Source organism: Pistacia vera, unplaced genomic scaffold, assembly GCF_008641045.1.
Source record: "Pistacia vera cultivar Batoury unplaced genomic scaffold, PisVer_v2 Contig350, whole genome shotgun sequence".
NCBI classification, from domain to species: domain Eukaryota; kingdom Viridiplantae; phylum Streptophyta; class Magnoliopsida; order Sapindales; family Anacardiaceae; genus Pistacia; species Pistacia vera.
This window is the reverse complement of record NW_022196169.1, coordinates 810,644-829,177: the sequence shown is the minus strand read 5'-3', so window position 1 is coordinate 829,177 and position 18,534 is coordinate 810,644. Positions and strand designations below refer to the sequence as shown.

General features: G+C 38.2%; 1 protein-coding gene and 1 pseudogene across 2 annotated transcripts; both read right to left on the bottom strand.

Annotated features, from left to right (window-relative positions):
• Positions 1-138, bottom strand: part of LOC116139410 — a 173,609-nt pseudogene extending 173,471 nt beyond the window's left edge.
• Positions 139-4,720: 4,582 nt separating this feature from the next.
• On the bottom strand, positions 4,721-8,729 carry LOC116139383 (WD-40 repeat-containing protein MSI1). 2 transcript variants are annotated; one of them, XM_031425062.1, is made up of 7 exons: positions 8,632-8,729; positions 7,603-8,308; positions 7,193-7,345; positions 6,506-6,630; positions 6,220-6,315; positions 5,646-5,895; positions 4,721-5,086 (listed from the first exon to the last, which is right to left on the bottom strand). In XM_031425062.1, exons 2-6 carry the CDS (start codon positions 8,272-8,274, stop codon positions 5,667-5,669), a joined length of 1,275 nt encoding a protein of 424 aa, XP_031280922.1. In that variant the 5' UTR covers positions 8,275-8,308; positions 8,632-8,729; the 3' UTR covers positions 4,721-5,086; positions 5,646-5,666. The 2 variants fall into 2 exon arrangements, with proteins under 2 accessions (XP_031280922.1, XP_031280921.1); XM_031425061.1 differs by lacking the exon at positions 4,721-5,086 and having other exon boundaries at positions 5,522-5,895.
• Between the last annotated feature and the right edge of the window lie 9,805 nt (positions 8,730-18,534).

The following is an 18,534-nucleotide window of genomic DNA, read 5'->3' as shown; positions in this document are numbered from 1 at the left end:
ACACTTCAGCAAAGAGCCTTTCTCTGAGACTTGAACAGTATATTGTAAAATCCTCTTATCAAAAAAACAAAGAACAATTTTACACTACGCAAATATACCCACAATAGATATGGCGTGAAGCAGGGCCGGGGACCCCATTCTCCGCCCCCGCCCCACTTCAGGGATGACTGCTTAAAAAACCACCAATAAACATCCAAAAAAATGCCTAAAAAAATGCTCCAAACACCCACAATGAATAGCTCTAAACTAGCTCATCACCCCCACAAAACAGCTTGTAAAACTGCACAAATCAGCCCCATACCTTGGTAAAAAGCAGCTTCGAACACCCAATAATTTGCCTAAAAAGGCTGCTCCGAACACCCCCAAATTTGCCTAAAAAGGCTGCTCCAAACACCCACAACTAATAGCCCAAAACCTGCACATAAATTGTTGGTAGCAGTCCTAAAATCAGCACAAAAATCAGCCCATAACTTGCTTAAAACCACCAATAAACATAAAAAAAATGCCAAAAAATATGTTCCAAAAACACCAATGAATAGCTATAAACTAGCTCATCCCCACATAACAGCTTGTAAAACTACACAAATGCTCCATACCTTGGTTAAAATGAAGCTTCGAACACCACAAATTTGCCTAAAAAAGTTCTCCCAAACACCCACAACTAATAGCCAAAAAACCTGCACTTAAATTGTTGGTCAGCAGTCCATAAATCTACGCAAAAATCAGCCCCATAACTTTTAAAAACCATCAATAAACATCCAAAAATGCCTAAAAAAATGCTCCAAACACCCAAAATGAATAGCTTCAAAACCAGCTCATCTCCCCCACCAAAACAGTTTGTAAAACGCACAAAACATTATCCTACGAAATGAATGTGTATTAAAAATCTATACATCGAGTATTATGTAAAACATTAATGATATTCTAAAACTTGCCAGTTGCCACATCAAAAATTTATTTTGATTGTTTTCATAACACAACGCAGAAAAAAAGAAAAAAAAAAAAAAAAGGCCATAGCCTTCCGTTGTCTGATCCTCAAATGCATATGCCAATCACACAGTCAACTTCCTAACCAGTAACTCAGCTTGAAATACCCACTAACCATACGAAAATTGCATTATAGAGGAGAAATAGGGTGTAATCACATTGGGAAAGGGTATCGACTACCGAGCTTGCGCCTTGCGGTTTCTGCATGCTCCTGAAAGAGATAAATCGAAAAGAGCTTCAAGTCTTCAACTATCAAGCCGGCCAGAGATCGTTAATTTCGCAAGGACAAGAGAATAGTAACGTCGGACACCAAGAAGACCGGAGCTGCACGTCGGAACTTTAAGTGTCGAGCGGCAGAAGATGGGGAGTTCAGCGGCGGCGGACGGGAATTTAGGGTTGGGTGTGCGCAATTTGGGTATGTGGGTCTATAAATGCAGGATAAATCTGTAATATTTGAAATTGTCCAGGGCATTGGAATTTCTGATACGGGCATAAAAGGGAGTTTTTAGTCACAATATTATTATAGAACATCAATAGATTTTCCTTTTATTTTTCTTCAAATTGGGCCCATCCTTGTCCAATGTTCTTGATTAACACTTCTAACAATGGTAAAAAGAATTATTTCTTCTTTTTTTTCCAAATTCATTACAAAATAAATTTGAATAATAATAAAATTTATTAGTAATATTTGAACTAAAACGTAAAATATAATGATTTCTTTATAGAGGTACAGATTGTTAGTGAGAAAAAGCTTTTATTTAGTGCGGAGGTGTTGAAATTGTAATGATAAGTAATTAGAGAATAAATTGAAGAAACGTAATGGGGTGAAGTGGTGACCCCATCCCGATGGCCTGATAGACCGAAAATTGAACGGGTTGACCACCAACCCGATTATGCCCACCCCTTCTGGGAGGAATATTAAGAGATGGGCAATTTTGAAGTTCAAATTTCGGGGAGAAAAATTTCGATCGGTTTTTAAAGTTCAAAAGCCGTAGCCACAACTACAAGGGCAGATTACTCAAAGGATATCTCAAGTTTGCATTTAATTAAAAGACTACAAGTTTTAAAGTGTGTAACTAAATAGTCATATTATGATAAGGGTAATTGTGCTTAATTAGGATTATTGAAGTATTATTAATCTTTTCAAATTATACTATATTCCACAAACCGAAATTGTTGCAAAACAAACCACATTCCCGCCATTAACGCATCTACCTATGCATTTCTTCTCTTCTTCTTAGCTTGTCACATCTTTCTTCATCTGCAACTTCTTCTTCTTCCTCCTTCCTCTGCATCTTCTTATTCCTCATCCTCTATACTTCTTGTTCCTCTGCCATTAACACTTATTCTCCTCACCATTAACATCTTCTCCGCCCAAGATCCTCCTCCTGACATTTCTCTAAGTGTATGTCCTTTTTATATTTTATATTTGATTTACAAGATTTAATAATGGATGGGGTTTGGGTTATGATTTTGATTTAGTTGTTTAGGTTGTTGGGTTGTGTTTGATGTAATGCAAGTTGAAAGGAGTGAAATTTGTTGAAAATTTGTTCTGGGTATGGTTCTGGGTTGATGGATCGATGTGGTGGGAGATGACTAAAAATGGTGTTCGGGTATGATGGATCGCTTAAGCGATATGGTATATCACTTAAGCGATCTGGTACGTCTGGTAATGCAGCAGATAATCGCTAAACGATCAGGTATGCAGCAGATAGATCGCAAGAATCTGGTAAAAGTCTGGTGTATAAGAGCAGATCGCTTAAGCAATCAGTAAATGGCATAAGATCGTTAAAGCGATCCAGTATAAATAACCATGATCACTTAAGCGATAAGCAGACCATATAAGCAAGTGCAGATTCTTTTTAAAATATTTGAACCTTAGTACAGCATTTAAGAATTTTTTTTCTTGCATTACAGGTAATGGCTATTATTACACATGGGACAAGTTGTTTTGGGTGTTGAAATTTTGGTGAGTGGGTGGAGAAAGCACATAGTTTGCAGGGATGGGAAGAGCAAAGAAGCTCTACCAATTGCTGTGAGCACAGAGGTTAGTTTTGATGAGTTGATTGATGAAATAATTAGAAGATGTAATTTGAGTTGCTCGCATAGTGATATAGTTGTGAAGTTCTTTTAAAGAGTTCCGAAAATTATAAGGTACCTCCTGTTATATTAAAGTCAGACGAAAGTGTGAAGTTAATATGACTGATGTGGCGATAATGGTGGAGGCTGATTTAAGGGTTTCTCTGTAGAAAAAACGTTGGAAATTGGTTCAAATGAAGGGGATACGAGGAAGTAGGCAGAGATTTGCCTGGTTTAATTGAAATACGAGGCCAATGATTGTGTAGTTGAAAAATCAAGAGTAGACGGTCAATTGGGGGGTGAGGAGGACACTGTAAAAGAGGGGTGGTGATGGGGGGCAGAATGAAAATGTTGAGGAGGAGGCCCCGTAGATGTTTCCACAGATGTGAGATTCCTTAAATACAGATTATGCAGAAGGCGTAGATTGTGAGGAAGAGAACACCATGGTCGTTTATGCAGGTTCAGAAAGGGCAATTGGAGGTAATAGTGGAATCAGCTCATGTTTTACGGATGGATCGGATGTTGAAAGAGGTAGTTATTTTTGGGCCACAAAATAGGGCTTGAGCTATGCCTTGGACCCTTAAGACCTCTTGAACAATTTTGTGAGCTTCCTTGAGTGTTTGGGTTGCTTGGGCCGAATGTTGTTCTTCATGTTGTCCTTGAGTCTTCATTGAAATCCTTAACATTTGTGATGAACATGATGGGCTTGGATTCTCATCAAGTCTGAAAAACAATAAAAAACTAGAGAGAAGTCCATGAAAATATATTAATCCCATATCTATATATTTTAAAGGGCCAACAAATCTTGTTTTAGGTTCAATAAGCCGAAACAAAAATCTAGATTTTTCAGGGTTCCAGTAGGTGAAAATAATCCATGAAGAGGTGTAAGCTTGAAATGGAAGGTGCTAAATAAAATCTTGACAACTAGAGAATGAGGTCCATGTCCACAACCTTCATGGCTAAGAACATGTAAATAATCTTGGCAGCATATTTTCTTCTTGAAACCTTGGGTTAATTGAATGGGTTTTTTTGCTAGCATGTGGTCATGTAGACATTACCACATGATTCTAGGCATAACAAATTGAGAATGATAGTGAAACATTTTAAATGGAATTTGAGAGAATGAAGCCTTTATGCTAAAAAAAAATTGGGAGGAAGATATGAACTTGCTATAAACAATCATGAATGAAAGTTTCAACCAATTCAAAAGGCAACCAGATGAATATGGCCAATTGAAGCACATATCATAAAAAAATTTCAAAACTAAGACTGACAAGTAGAAATAAGTTATAAAACGGCATTTACTAAAAGCCCAAAAATCTCTCCTCTGAAAGTTACATATGAAATTCAGAACTAATACTAATATGAACATGATGCAACTGATTTTCTTTTGGTTTATAGATCAACAAGTTATTTAATACTTCAACAATACTTGTAATGAGAACAGATCAAACTAGAATAAGACTTGGAATAGGAATAAAAAAACAAAATGGGAATGGGTATAGGTAACTAACCATCAGTGCATGATAACTGAAGTTTTTCATACCAGGGTTTGCCTTTACAACGCGAACAAAATAAAGAGAACCTACCTATAGCAAGAGCATTGGTAAAAAAAAAATGCAGATTATCACACAAAAGATTATCAAACCCAACAAATTAAAAATAAAATGTGATTATTGAACACGTACTCAATGTTTAGTACATAAGTAACAATGAAAATCAACAGATACTAATTGGAAAGCTAAGGATGTACTAAATGGCCTTCACAATTAATGGATATAAGATTTTAAATTTACACACCTCAAACCTTGACATGTTCCTCCTCTAAACCCTAAACCCTAAACCCCTATACTCCAAACCCTAATACCCTTAACCCTAAAACCCTAAACCTTAAGCAATAACCCAATCTTCACATGGGTTCCATGAGAAATCTGAAATTTTACTCGTGTGACCACCATGAATGAAGAGCAACTCAGGTGGACCATCTCCTGCATCCTCTGGTGTCTGCTCCTCATCCATCCTGCATAAGAATCACCAAATTAATCAACATAAAGCAAAACAGGAACAATTGAAAAGGGAGATTGTTAAATAAAATGGAAGGCCGGGAACTGAGACTTGATTACATCAAAAGGCTCCCAACTGAGACAAAAATGTTCAATCACAAACATGTTCAAATCCAATCACTCCCTTTTCAATTGAACACTTTAAAAAAAAAAAAAAAAAAAAAAAAAAATCCAATTATATCAAATATTCGAAACAAAAATAAGCAGTATATTCCATCCCGTTATCTATTCACTCCTATAGTACAGTCAAACACTATGATACTTTGTTGTATATTTTTACTTAATAGAACCAAAGTAACAGTAATGCATTGTGCTAAGGAAGACCCATCTGATTTTGTATCAGCAACAGGTGACATTACCAGATTAACCAAATAAAATGCTCAAGCAATCTCTGCGCCCACAAGGCTTCTCTTCCATAAAAAATATCAGTGCTCTAACTATTGTAAATAAACACTATTAATAGGTCATAAAAGATATCTAAAAACAAATAGGATTAAAAAAGAAAAGAAAAACTACTCTTCTACAAATGACAATCTCTTATGACTCTTTTGTGGGTTCATCTCCAGGTAAATCATCTTCATCATGGTAAATGTTCTCTGCCATCTGCCAAATTTGCAGAATGTTATCCTCTGCAACACTAGCAATAACCCAATCTTCACATGGGTTCCATGAGAAATCTGAAATTTTACTTGTGTGACCACCATGAATGAAGAGCAACTCAGGTGGACCATCTTCTGCATCCTCTGGTGTCTGCTCCTCATCAATCCTGCATAAGAATCACCAAATTAATCAACATAAAGCAAAACAGGAACAATAATCTAATTGCAAATGTCCAAAAGTAGCAGCCAGTATCACTCATTCAACAGATAGAGACGGAAGTGCACACTAAAGGAGTTCATATTCAACACAAAGTAAAATCCCATTCATTTTGATAATATATTAATACAAGAGTGCACAATCAATTTCCCATCATTTAAATCTCTTAGATCGAAAAACATATGGATTTCTTCAGAAATTGCTTCACTGTAGAAGAATGAAATAAGTATACTCAGAAATCACAAATTGAATAATTGGGATTTTATGTACAAACCTGCTGAGGTCCCAAACCATAAGCCTTCTACCAAGACAACAAGAAGCTAAGATAGTCTCATTTTTTGGATTCCACCCAACTTGAAAAACCTCTTCCCTGTTGTGTACATTGCAGCCAAAAAAAGATCAAAATATCAGACTTAGTATTTCTTTTGGTTGAAAGTGCATATGCATAAAGACAAGAAACAAGATTTTCACTTGAAAGAAGTAGAATTTTAAGGATCCAAGAAATACTCATAGAAATGTCCCAAAAAGAAAAACATCATCATGCTCAGGAGAATTCTTACTTGTGACTATCAAATGTGTGGAGTGCAGTACTAATTTTGCGCAGATCAAATAACTTAACCGTCTTATCAGTAGACCCCGTTGCTAAAATCCACTCATTAAATGGATTAAATGCTAGGCAGTTCACCTAACAAAAGATTTTTAAGATCATAACCATGTCAAATGCATAAATAACATGAAACCTTATTTCAAAACAATAGCAGAGAAGACAGTAATTGATACTTAAAAAAGATTTGGCTCTAAAGGCAGACAACATTAAATACATAAAATCAGATTGATAGATCCAAGTCACAGTTTCAATTCTTACAGAAGAGCTTGGTCTCAAAAGGCTAAGGGTAGATCATTCTAGAACGAGACGCTAAATAACTGACAATCTAAGTCTAAAATGTATATACCATTCAATCATTAATCATTTAAATAAAAAAAAAAAAAAAGAGAGGGGGAGGGGGGGTGTTTGGGGGTTGAAGGCCCTTAACCACAAGCTTTGAAATTGCAGCAATCAATCATAGGTGGGGCTGACCTCTTACAAGATGTAAAGTTGGAGACAGCTTTAAGACGGAAATAGTTGTGCAAATAGTATCTAATTCATTGGTCTAGTCAAACCAGAAACATTTTAAAGTCTGTGTTATGTGTGTACATGTGCATGCGTTTCTTCATGAGAATTAAAGCACATGCATCCAGACACCCACCTCACTCTGGTGAGCAACAACAGATTGGACAGGCTTGCTGACTGATGGTGTCCGTAGATCCCATATAAGAAGGTATTGATCATCCCCAACAGAACCAAATAAGTATTCATGTCTCAGATGCCATGCTACATCTTCAACAACACCTTCGTGAACCTATTTTAGCGCAAAAAATGTCAATATCCAAAACACCAAGCAATACTAGCAGAAACACATTTAGTAAAGTGTCTATAGTTGATTAGAGATATAATATATCTGATTTTCAGTGTCAGGAGCATTATTGAACTATGAAATGCTAAAATAAAGTTTGCATTCTTATATCTAGGTTTTTGCTACAAGATATCAACTACAAGTGGTCTTTCATCAACTCTGATTGTACAAAATGACAAATTCACTATAGATGCAGAGAGTACCTTAAAAATCTGTGTAGCCTCAAGGGCTTTATTTTTAGGAGTTGCATTAATATCCCACAAACATATTTGGGCATCATCAGAACCACTGAGCAAATGACCCTGCTTGAACTTGCTCCAAGATAAACCGTAACCTTCAGTGGTGTGGCCTCTGAGCCTTAAATCAGGACTACATGCACCATCCAGAGGAGGCTTAGATGGGTGTTTGCTATAATCAAAGACATAGACTTCGGCACTAACAGTCTTGGTTGCAATAATAAAAGGGTTTTGAGGCATATAACGAGCCCGATTAACCTCTCCATCATGGTTAATTTGCTGAATAATTTGAACTTTGCCATTAGCACATCCAAAACCACCAAAATCAGAGCGGTCATCATCATAATGGCGGGCATCATTTTCAGAATCATCAAGAGGAAGCTGGACCTGGGCAAGCATAAGATAATTGGGCTCATTCTCGGAAGTGTGGGTTCCTAAGATCATCTTCTGAACAGAATAGTCTTTGCCAGGTGGCTCCTCTCTGTCAGGCAGCCACTCAACAGTAAGAGAAGGCCATTCAAGAGCGTGGGTGATCACTAGATCATACAAAAAAGGAGTGTTCTTCTTCCAGATCTTGTATTCTTCATTTATCAACCTTTCCTCTATCTCTCCTCTCATTTCTTCCTCGTCTTTTCCCATTCCTCGTCTCTCAGTTTCCCAGTAAACACAAACCCTAGAACCAAGTTCAAATATATTACACTTCAGCAAAGAGCCTAATTCTCTGAGACTTGACAGTATATTGTAAAATCCTCTACTAATCAAACAAACAAAGAACAATTTTTACACTACGCAAATATACCCACAATAGAGATGGGCGTGAAGCAGGGCCGGGGACCCCATCTCCGCCCCCGCCCCACTTCAGGGATGACTTGCTAAAAACCCACAATAAACATCCAAAAAAATGCCTAAAAAAATGCTCCACACCCACAATGAATAGCATAACTAGCTCATCCCCCCCACAAACAGCTTGTAAAACTGCACAAATCAGCCCCATACCTTGGTTCAAAAGCAGCTTCGAACACCCAATAATTTGCCTAAAAAGGCTGCTCGAACACCCAAAATTTGCCTAAAAGGCTGCTCCAAACACCCACAACATAGCCCAAAAACCTGCACATAAATTGTGGTAGCAGTCCATAAATCAGCACAAATCAGCCCCATAACTTGCTTAAAAACCACCAATAACATAAAAAAATGCAAAAAAATATGTTCCAAAACCCACAATGAATAGCTATAAAACTAGCTCATCACCCCACAAACAGCTGTAAAACTACACAAATCTGCTCCAACCTTGGTTAAATGAGCTTCGAACACCCACAAATTTGCCTAAAAAGCTTCTCCAAACACCCACAACTAATAGCCAAAAAACCTGCACTTAATTGTTGGTCACAGTCCATAAATCTACGCAAAAATCAGCCCCATAACTTTCTAAAAACCATCAATAAACATCCAAAAAAATGCCTAAAAAAATGCTCCAAACACCCAAATGAATAGCTTCAAACCAGCTCATCTCCCCCACCAAAACAGTTTGTAAAACTGCACAAAACATTATCCTACGAAATGAATGTGTATTAAAAATCTATACATCGAGTTTATCGTAAACATTAATGATATTCTAAAACTTGCCATTTGCCACATCAAATTTATTTTGATTGTTTTCATAACACACGCAGAAAAAGAAAAAAAAAAAAAGGCCATAGCCTTTCCTCTTGTTCTGATCCTCAAAATGCATATCTCAATCACACAGTAACTTTCCTAACCAGTAACTCAGCTTGAAATACCCACTAACCATACGAAAATTGCATTATTAGAGGGAAATAGGGTGTAATCACATCTGGGAAACGGTATCGACTACCGAGCTTGCGCCTTGCGGTTTCTTGCCTATGCTCCTGAAAAGACAATCTAAAGAGCTTCAGTCTTCAACTATCAAGCCGGCCAGAGATCGTTAATTTCGCAAGGACAAGAGAATAGTAACGTCGGACACCAAGAAGACCGGAGCTGCTCGTCGGAACTTTAAGTGTCGAGCGGCAGAAGTGGGGAGTTCAGCGGCGCGGACGGAATTTAGGTTTGGGTGTGCGCATTTCTGGGTATGATGGGTCTATACATGCAGGATAAATCTGTAAATATTTGAAATGTCCAGGCATTGTAATTTCTGCTACGGGCAATAAGGGAGTTTTTAGTCACAAATTATTTTATTATAAATAACATCATAGATTTTCCTTTTATTTTTCTTCAAATTGGGCTCCATCCTTGTCCAATGTTTCTTGATTAATCCACTTCTAACATGGTAAAAAGATTATTTCTTCTTTTTTTTCCTAAATTCATTACAATAAATTTGAATAATAATAATAAAATTTTATTAGTAATATTTGAACTAAAACGTAAAATATTAATGATTTTCTTATAGAGGTACAGATTGTTAGTGAGAAAAAGCTTTATATTTTGCTGGGAGGTGTTGTAAACTTGTAAGATAAGTAATTAGAGAATAAATTGAAGGAAACGTAATGGGGTGAAGTTGGTGACCCCATCCCGATCTGGCCTGATAGACCGAAAATTGAATCGGGTTGACCACCAACCCGATTATGCCCACCCTTCTGGGGAGAATATTAAGTGATGGGCAATTTTGAATTCAAATTTCGGGGAGAAAAATTTCGATCGTTTTTTAAAGTTCAAAAGCCTTACCACAACTACAAGGGCAATTACTCAAAGGATACTCAAGTTTGCATTTAATTAAAGACTATCAGTTTTAAAGTGTTAACTAATATCATATTATTGTTAAGGGTAATGGTGCTTAATTAGATTATTGAATTATTATCTAATCTTTTCAAAATTATACTATATCCCACAACCCGAAATTGTGCAAACCAACCACACTTCCCGCCATTAACGCATCTCTACCTATGCATCTTCTTCTCTTCTTCTTAGCTTCGTCTATCTTCTTCTTCATCTGCATCTTCTTCTTCTTCCTCCTTCCTCTGCATCTTCTCTTTTCCTCATTCCTCTATATCTTCTTGTTCCTCTGCCATTAACACTTTATTCTCCCTCCACCATTAACATCTTCTCCGCCAAAGATCCTCCTCCTGACATTTCCTCTAAGTATGTGTATGTCCTTTTTATTTTATTTAGATTTACAAAGATTTAATAATGGATGGGGTTTGGGTTATGATTTTGATTTAGTTGTTTAGGTTGTTGGTTGTGTTTGATGTAATGCAGTTAAAGGAGTGAAATTTGTTGAAAATTGTTTCTGGTATGTGTTCTGGGTATGATGAATCGATTGTAGTGGAGATGTAAAATTTGTTCTGGGTATGATGGATCGCTTAAGCGATATGGTATATCACTTAACATCTGTACGTCTGTAATGCAGCAGATAAATCGCTTAAACGATCAGGTATGCAGCAGATAATCGCTTAAGCAATCTGGTAAAAGTCTGGTGTATAAGAGCAGATCGCTTAAATCAGTAAATGGCATAAGATCGCTTAAACGCTCCAGTATAAATAACCATGACCACTTAAGCGATATGCAGACCATATAAGCACGTGCAGATTCTTTTTAAAATATTTGAACCCTTAGTACAGCATTTAGAATTTTTTTTCTTGCATTACAGGTAATTGCTATTATTACACATGGGACAGTTGTTTTGGGTGTTGAATATTTGGTGAGTGGGTGGAGAAAGCACATAGTTGGCAGTGGTTGGGAAGAGCAAAGAAGCTATACCATTGCTGTGAGCACAGAGGTTAGTTTTGATGAGTGTATGATAAATAATTAGAAGATGTAATTTGAGTTGCTCGCATAGTGATATAGTTGTGAAGTATCTTTAAGCAGAGTTCCCGAAAATTATAAGGTACCTCCTGTTATATTAAGTCAGAGAAAGTGTGAAGTTATATTACTATGTGGCCGATAATGGTTGGAGGCTGATTTTAAGGGTTTCTCTTGTAGAAAAACCGTTGGAAATTGGTTCAAATGAAGGGGATACGAGGAAGTAGGCAGAGATTTGCCTGGTTTTATTGAACTACGAGGCCATGATTTGTTAGTTGAAAAATCAGAGTAGACGGTCAATTGGGTGGTGAGGAGGACACTGTAAAGAGGTGGTGTGATGGGGGCAGAATGAAAATGTTGAGGAGGAGGACCCCGTAGATGTTTCCACAGATGTAGAGATTCCTTTAAATACAGATTATGCAGAAGGCGTAGATTGTGAGGAAGAGACAACCATGGTCGTTATGCGGTTCAAAAGGGCAATTGGAGGTAATAGTGAATCACTCATGTTTTTACGAGTGGATCGGAGTTGCACATAGGGTATTTATTTGACAACAAAAGGAAGTGGTGAGGAAGCTAAAACTTGTTGCCGTGAGAGTTAATTTTGAGTTCATCACCAAAAAGTCAAATCTGGCTGTGACGGTTCCATGTCGTGACCGAAAGTGCAAGTGGCAGATTTTTGTAGAGTTGGCAGAGTTGGAAAAATTTATGCTTCACATATACCTGTGAGCACACTTGTGGTTTGGGACTATTTCGTGAGCATCGACAAGCATCCACTGATGTTATTGGACAATTTGTCAAAAGTCGGTTGTTGAAGGGAAAGGTCCATCTCCTAAGACATTCAGAGACTTGTGCGCACAGAGTTGGGATGTGCTGTTAGTTACTGAAATGCTAGAAAGGGAGACAACATCACAAGATTTTGTTAGGGGCACGCTGGAGCACGAGTACGCAGTATTAGAAGCGTACCGTTATATGCTTGAGTTGATAAACCAAGGTAGCAAGATGGCTTTGAGTGGGACAGGAATAGATGTTTAAATATTTTTTATTGCTTATGGTTCTGCTATAAGGGGTTTTGTAACATGAGAAAGGTGTTGGCTGTTGATGGTTGCTTTCTAATGGGAAAGTATGGAGGTACATGTTTGTGTCACTACAGGACAGCGAGAATCACACATATCCTGTTACATGGTGTGTGGTTGACTCTGAGAACGAGTCGTGGACTGTGTTTTTTCACAGTTACAGACGATAGTGCCTAGCACGGATGAGTTTGTGCATAAATCCGAAGCACAACTCTATAAAGAAGGGGATTGCCACTATTTACCGTCAAGCACATCACGGATTCTGTATGAGGCACCTGGGTGAGAACATAAAACAAAAGTTTAATTGTGCTAGCCTCCTTCAACATACTACATGGCAGCAAAAGCTTATCGGGTTGATGCGTTCGAGGAGCACTTCCTGCAAATCCGAATCGATGATAGAGTTGCTAAGTATCTTGAGCATGATTTGGTTTGAGCGATGGAGTAGAGCTTCTTTCCTGGAAGAAGGTTTGATGCATGACCACGACATAGCCGAGTCCATAAATTTGAAGTTATTAATTGAAAGAATTTCTAATAGTTGCACTTTTTGATGCAATCCAAAGGACACTGTCGCAGTGGTTCCATGAGCGTCGTACGGAGTCAGATAATTTTACTACGCCCTTGTTCCGTCAGCTAAAAAATTATTGCGAGAACGTATGGAACTATCAAATGCACTGTTTGCCTACCTCTTAATGCTCAAGAGTCCTGTGCGCGGCTATGGTCCAGATGCTCTAGTTAACCTTGTTAGAAAAACTTGCAGCTTAAAGTGTTTGACATTCAACGTTTACCTTGTCCTCATGCACTAGCAGCACTAAAACACCAACGGAGCCGGATTTTGGTTCAAGAATTTACATGGAACTTTGCTCCCCTCTCTATATGACAATCACTACATGCTAGCTTATCAGAAATGATATATCCGGTGCCTCCAAAGAGGAGTGGGTAGTGCCGCGCAGAGTGGCTAACTTATCACCACCTGCCATTCAAGAAGACAGCAAAGGGGAGAAAAAGATTAACATATGCCATCAGCCTTTGAGGTTCCGGGGACGATGAATAAGTGCTCAATTTGCAAGCAACCTAGCCACAAGAGAAGTAGTTGCCAAAAGCAATCACATGCACATCCAGAAAATTAGGTTCAAAGAAGGATGAAATTCAGGGAGTTGCCAAGGCCAACCATTGATGAGTTATTGTTTTCAATTATTGATGTTATAAATTTTATATTTCTTGTTACATGGCCTAAATATTTGTTGTTGATTTTAGTTTGGAATTAGGTTGTGAAATTGAGGAGAAAGTATGGAATTAATACGTGTTGGTAATTTTAGTTTGTCAAAATTCAGGAGAAAAGCAGGAAAAGTATATATCGCCAATGATCGCTTAAGCGACTAAGTATATCGCTTAAGTGGCTAAGGGTTTTTCAAACAGGATCGCTTAAGCGATATCACGGATCGCTTAAGCGATCGTCCACCTAAGAAGATAATTCTGCCCATGTGTACGATCGCTTAATCGACCAAGACAAAAACACAAGAATTGCTTAAGCGATCGTGTAACTGGGCAGATGATTCTGCCCAGGGGCACGATCGCCCAAGCGATCCATGTTCGCTTAATCGACCAAGGAAAAAAGACAAGAATCGCTTAAGCTATATCTCGGATCGCTTAAGCAATCGTGCACCTGGAAAGATATCGCTTAAGCGATTGTGCACCTGGAAAGATTTGATTCTACCCAGGTGCACGATCGCTTAAGCGATTTACGATCGCCTAATCGACGAAGACAAAAAGAGAAGAATCGCTTAAGCGATTATCACTTAAGCGATCATGCACCTGGGCAGATTTGATTTTGCCAATCACATGATCGCTTAAGCGATTCACGATCGCTTAATCAACCAACTGAAAAAGTAAAGAATTTCTTAAGCGATATCTATGATCGCTTAAGCGACCCTGTGTAAACGAAGTGCCTTTTATTACGATCGCTTAATCGACCAACGAAAAATTTGAAAATTTGACAATACACCCCCACCTACCCAACTTCCCAGATCCTGGCCACCACCGCCGGAAACCTACCGGGAAAGGGCGTTACGACACATTGCGGCCGGATCAGGCTGATAGGGCGTCGATATGGCCTTTTCCGGCCACATCGACCACGGATGTGGCTGGAAAAGGCCAGATCACGGCCATATCTGGCTGTCGACGGATGGAAAATATGACATCTGGCTGTCCGCGACAGCCAAAGATTTGGCCGTTATTTTCAGTCAACGATGCCCAAGATTTGGCCGTCGTTGACCGTCAACGTCAGCCATTTCATTTGAAAGTCGATGACGGCCCGATGTGGCCTTTTCCGGCCAAATCCATAGTGGATCTGGCTGGAAAATGTCACATCTATGAATTATCGGCTATTTTCGGTCGTTTGTACTAGTTGGTGGTGCCGGAATCTGGGAAGTTTGGTGGGTGGGGGTGTTTTTGTTACTTTTGAAACTTTTTTAGGTGGTATTAACAAAATTAATTCAGTTAATGGTCTAAAATTTATTAAAAAAATACTTATATTTGCTAAATAATTAAACAAAGAAATATTATGGGAATAGGATTTATAATATTTATACGAATATTCAACCAAACACACCTTTTATGTTCTTAACAAAGACGAATCATAAACCCTATATGTTTAGCATAGACGTATACATTCTACACTTTATATGTTTCATATTGACGTAAAAGAATTATATGTTTAATATAAATATAATAACGGTCATAGTCCACAAAGACGAATCGTAAACCCTATATGTTTAGCATAGACGTATACATTCTACACTTTATATGTTTCATACTGACGTAAAAGAACTATATGTTTAATATAAATATAATAANAATTTTGGGCCCAATTTCTTTATATTATTTTATATGTATTTTATTATGAGAATTTGAGTAGTAGTGGCTATTACAATGTCGTAACACGATTTTCCGGCCAGATTCCGGCGGTGGTGGTCGGAATCTGGCACTGCAGGTAGTGGGGGTGTTTTTGTCATTTTATATATTAGGGTATTTAATTAAATTAGCAAACCTAGGGGCTTTTTCATAAATTTTTAAATTTTACCTCGTAATACTCCCCTATCCAACTACCCAATATTATTCCCAAAATCCTATCCAAAATAATAAATCAAACTCACCCAATGATTTTCTTATAGAGGTACAGATTGTTAGTGAGAAAAAGCTTTTTATTTATGTTGGAGGTGTTGTAAAGGCCTAATTGACCGGAAATTGAATCAGGTTGACCATCCAACGCGATTATGCCCACCCCTTATGGGAGGAATATTAAGATGATGGGCAATTTTGAAGTTCAAATTTCAGGGAGAAAAATTTTGATCGGTTTTTAAAGTTCAAAAGTCGCAACCACAACTACAAGCATTAACGGTACATGCAACACATTTCAAGCACATTAAGATTTAATACTATTCTGATCTACATTTTTTTTTTGGGGGGAGGGGGGGAGAGATATGACCGAGGGTATTCAAACCAGTTTGTGCGCACTTCAACTAATCTTACAAGACCGTAAAATTACCAATCGGGTAAATCTCCTTAGTGGCCACTCATATTAGTAACCGAAGGAAGTCGAACTCAGAACCTCTTAAGTAATACATTCAAGAGTCTTAGTTGATCGCTCAACCACCCAATTGTGGTTATTTTGATCTAGATTGTTGGCACATAATTTGCCAGATTGCCAAGAATATGGAAGATTTATTATAGCTTTTCAAGACAATCTAAATTTATCCATCACATTCTTTAAGCCAAAGTGCCAGACAGAGGGATCTTAAAGCGAATATTGTCAGCTTCGTGTAATTGTCTGCCGTTACTTCCAAAACAATGAAAATGCATTCAGTATATTCGAAAATTAAACCAACTGCTAACAAGTAAAGATGTGTTGATGCTTGATTTTGACCCCAACGACTAGGGGTGTAATCGAGTCGAGTATCTATCAAATCGAACTTGACTTAATCGCTACGTTACTGAGTTCGAGTTGGAGCTTGATCAAGCCTAAGAAATCAAGTTCGAACTCGAACTCAATACCTGNAATCGCTTAAGCGATCTGACGTATCGCTTAAGCGATGCTTCCTAAACAAGTCTCTGTCACTTAAGCGACATAGGATCGCTTAAGCGATCTTTATCAAGGCAGAATGAACACCTGCCCAGATGGGTAATCGCTTAAGCAATCTGACGTATCGCTTAAGCGATGCTTCCTAATAGAGTCTCTGTCGCTTAAGCGATTTTAGATCGCTTAAGCGATCATATCGGGAAAAGTCTTAGTCATTTGGGAAACATTTGTATATAGTAAATTCAACCTGCTAATTGATCCAGAAACATATCTGGAAAAAACCATTATCCGGCAGGGGTGAAGCAAATGATCACACCATACAATTCAACCTGCTAATGAGATATCTTACATGGACAAAAAAAATTATCTCCCAAATGTCAGATCCAATTCGTTACAAAAATTTCCTATACACTGCCAGCAACCTCTCTGAGATCATTGTTTTGTACCATGCCTTCCCAGCAGCCTTTATTGTAGATGCCTCCTCTCCTCTTGCCCACCAGTCTTTGTTTGAGAAGTTTCCTCTCATTGTTTGCCAGGAACTTGCAGATACGTCAACTTTTGTAAATAAAAAAAAACATGTAAATAAGTTACAGTGTGTGTAAGTGAGAAGTTCATCACAAATCGTGTCTTTCGGTAAAGCTCCATATAAGCATGACACCTGCAGCATCAGCACCACAACCCAAGTATGAACATTGACATCACATAAACTACAAAATTCAAAGTCCAACTTTCATACCTTTTTATTGGGTTCTGCTCACTCAAAACGGATCCATCTGCCCATGGAAGCAGTTGACAGCCCAGTCCTCCCGACAGTCTCTCATTGTTTCGTCATTCAACCCATCCATCGGGGTGTTGGTCATGTCGAACTCAATAAATTTTAGGGCATATACCCCACATTCAACACTACAATAGGAAGAGACATTAGCATTAGAATAAACTTATAGAACAATTGTATTATATAAGTTAGTTTTATACAGAAGTTACCTTGGCTCATTTATTGGGCCAGTAGAGTGCTTAATTGGCCACTTTCCGGTTAGTAGTTCATCACCCAAGTGCCTAAACATCCCGCTGTCACGCAACAGCCGTGGGAACAACCTGGACAGTGGCTCCAACTCCACTTGCAACTGATTGTCTCGACAAATAGTGGGGTTGCAGTCAAGGATCTTCAGCAACCCCTGCTCTAGATGTGCAACGACTACTATCCAGTGCATCTCTTTGACGAGGATGATGCAATACACTCTTTTAACAAAGGCCCAACTGTGGCCATATTTGGGCTGATCCCCCGGTATATACTGCATAATTCTGTCATCAAAATGAAAACCATAAGGGATGCAGTCCAACTGTACTGGGGCCAATCTTTTTCGCTTCGGTCCTTTTACTGCACCAATAGCAACGACATTTTTAAGTAAAGTGCGATATGCCGAAACAAGCCTTTGGCCAAACGCCACATCAGTGATGGCACAGTCGGGATACAACAGATCACCATTAGTAGTCTGTCTTTGCCTCATTAGTGCCAATATCTCATCAATGTGCTGCATAAAAAAAAAACAACAAGATAAGTATGGAAAACATAGGCAAAAATAAGGAAAATTAAGCAAAAATAACTCACCGAGTCCTCAAGCCACGTGCCCATTGTCAACAACTTCCTAAACCATTCCCGGGTATAATCCCTTGTCTTACACTTTATATGGCCATTACTTCTTGATCCATTGTAATAGGCATATAAGAGTTTTTTTCTTTTCCTCTATTGGCCTATATAAATCGACATTTGATTGCAATTTCTCTTGTCCACTTCCTCCTGCTTCCTCCATTTTTACATCCCCACTTCCTTCGCCTCCCACCTCGCCCTCCTCCATTATCACCGCCCCACTTCCTCCACCAACCTCCTCTATTTCTGGTTCTTGCTCCATTTGTTTCTTAATTTTCTTCTTCTTTCCCCGTGTCACTACCATGTAAGGCGATTTCACAAACTTTCTCTTCCGGCTCTCTCTTTTCAAG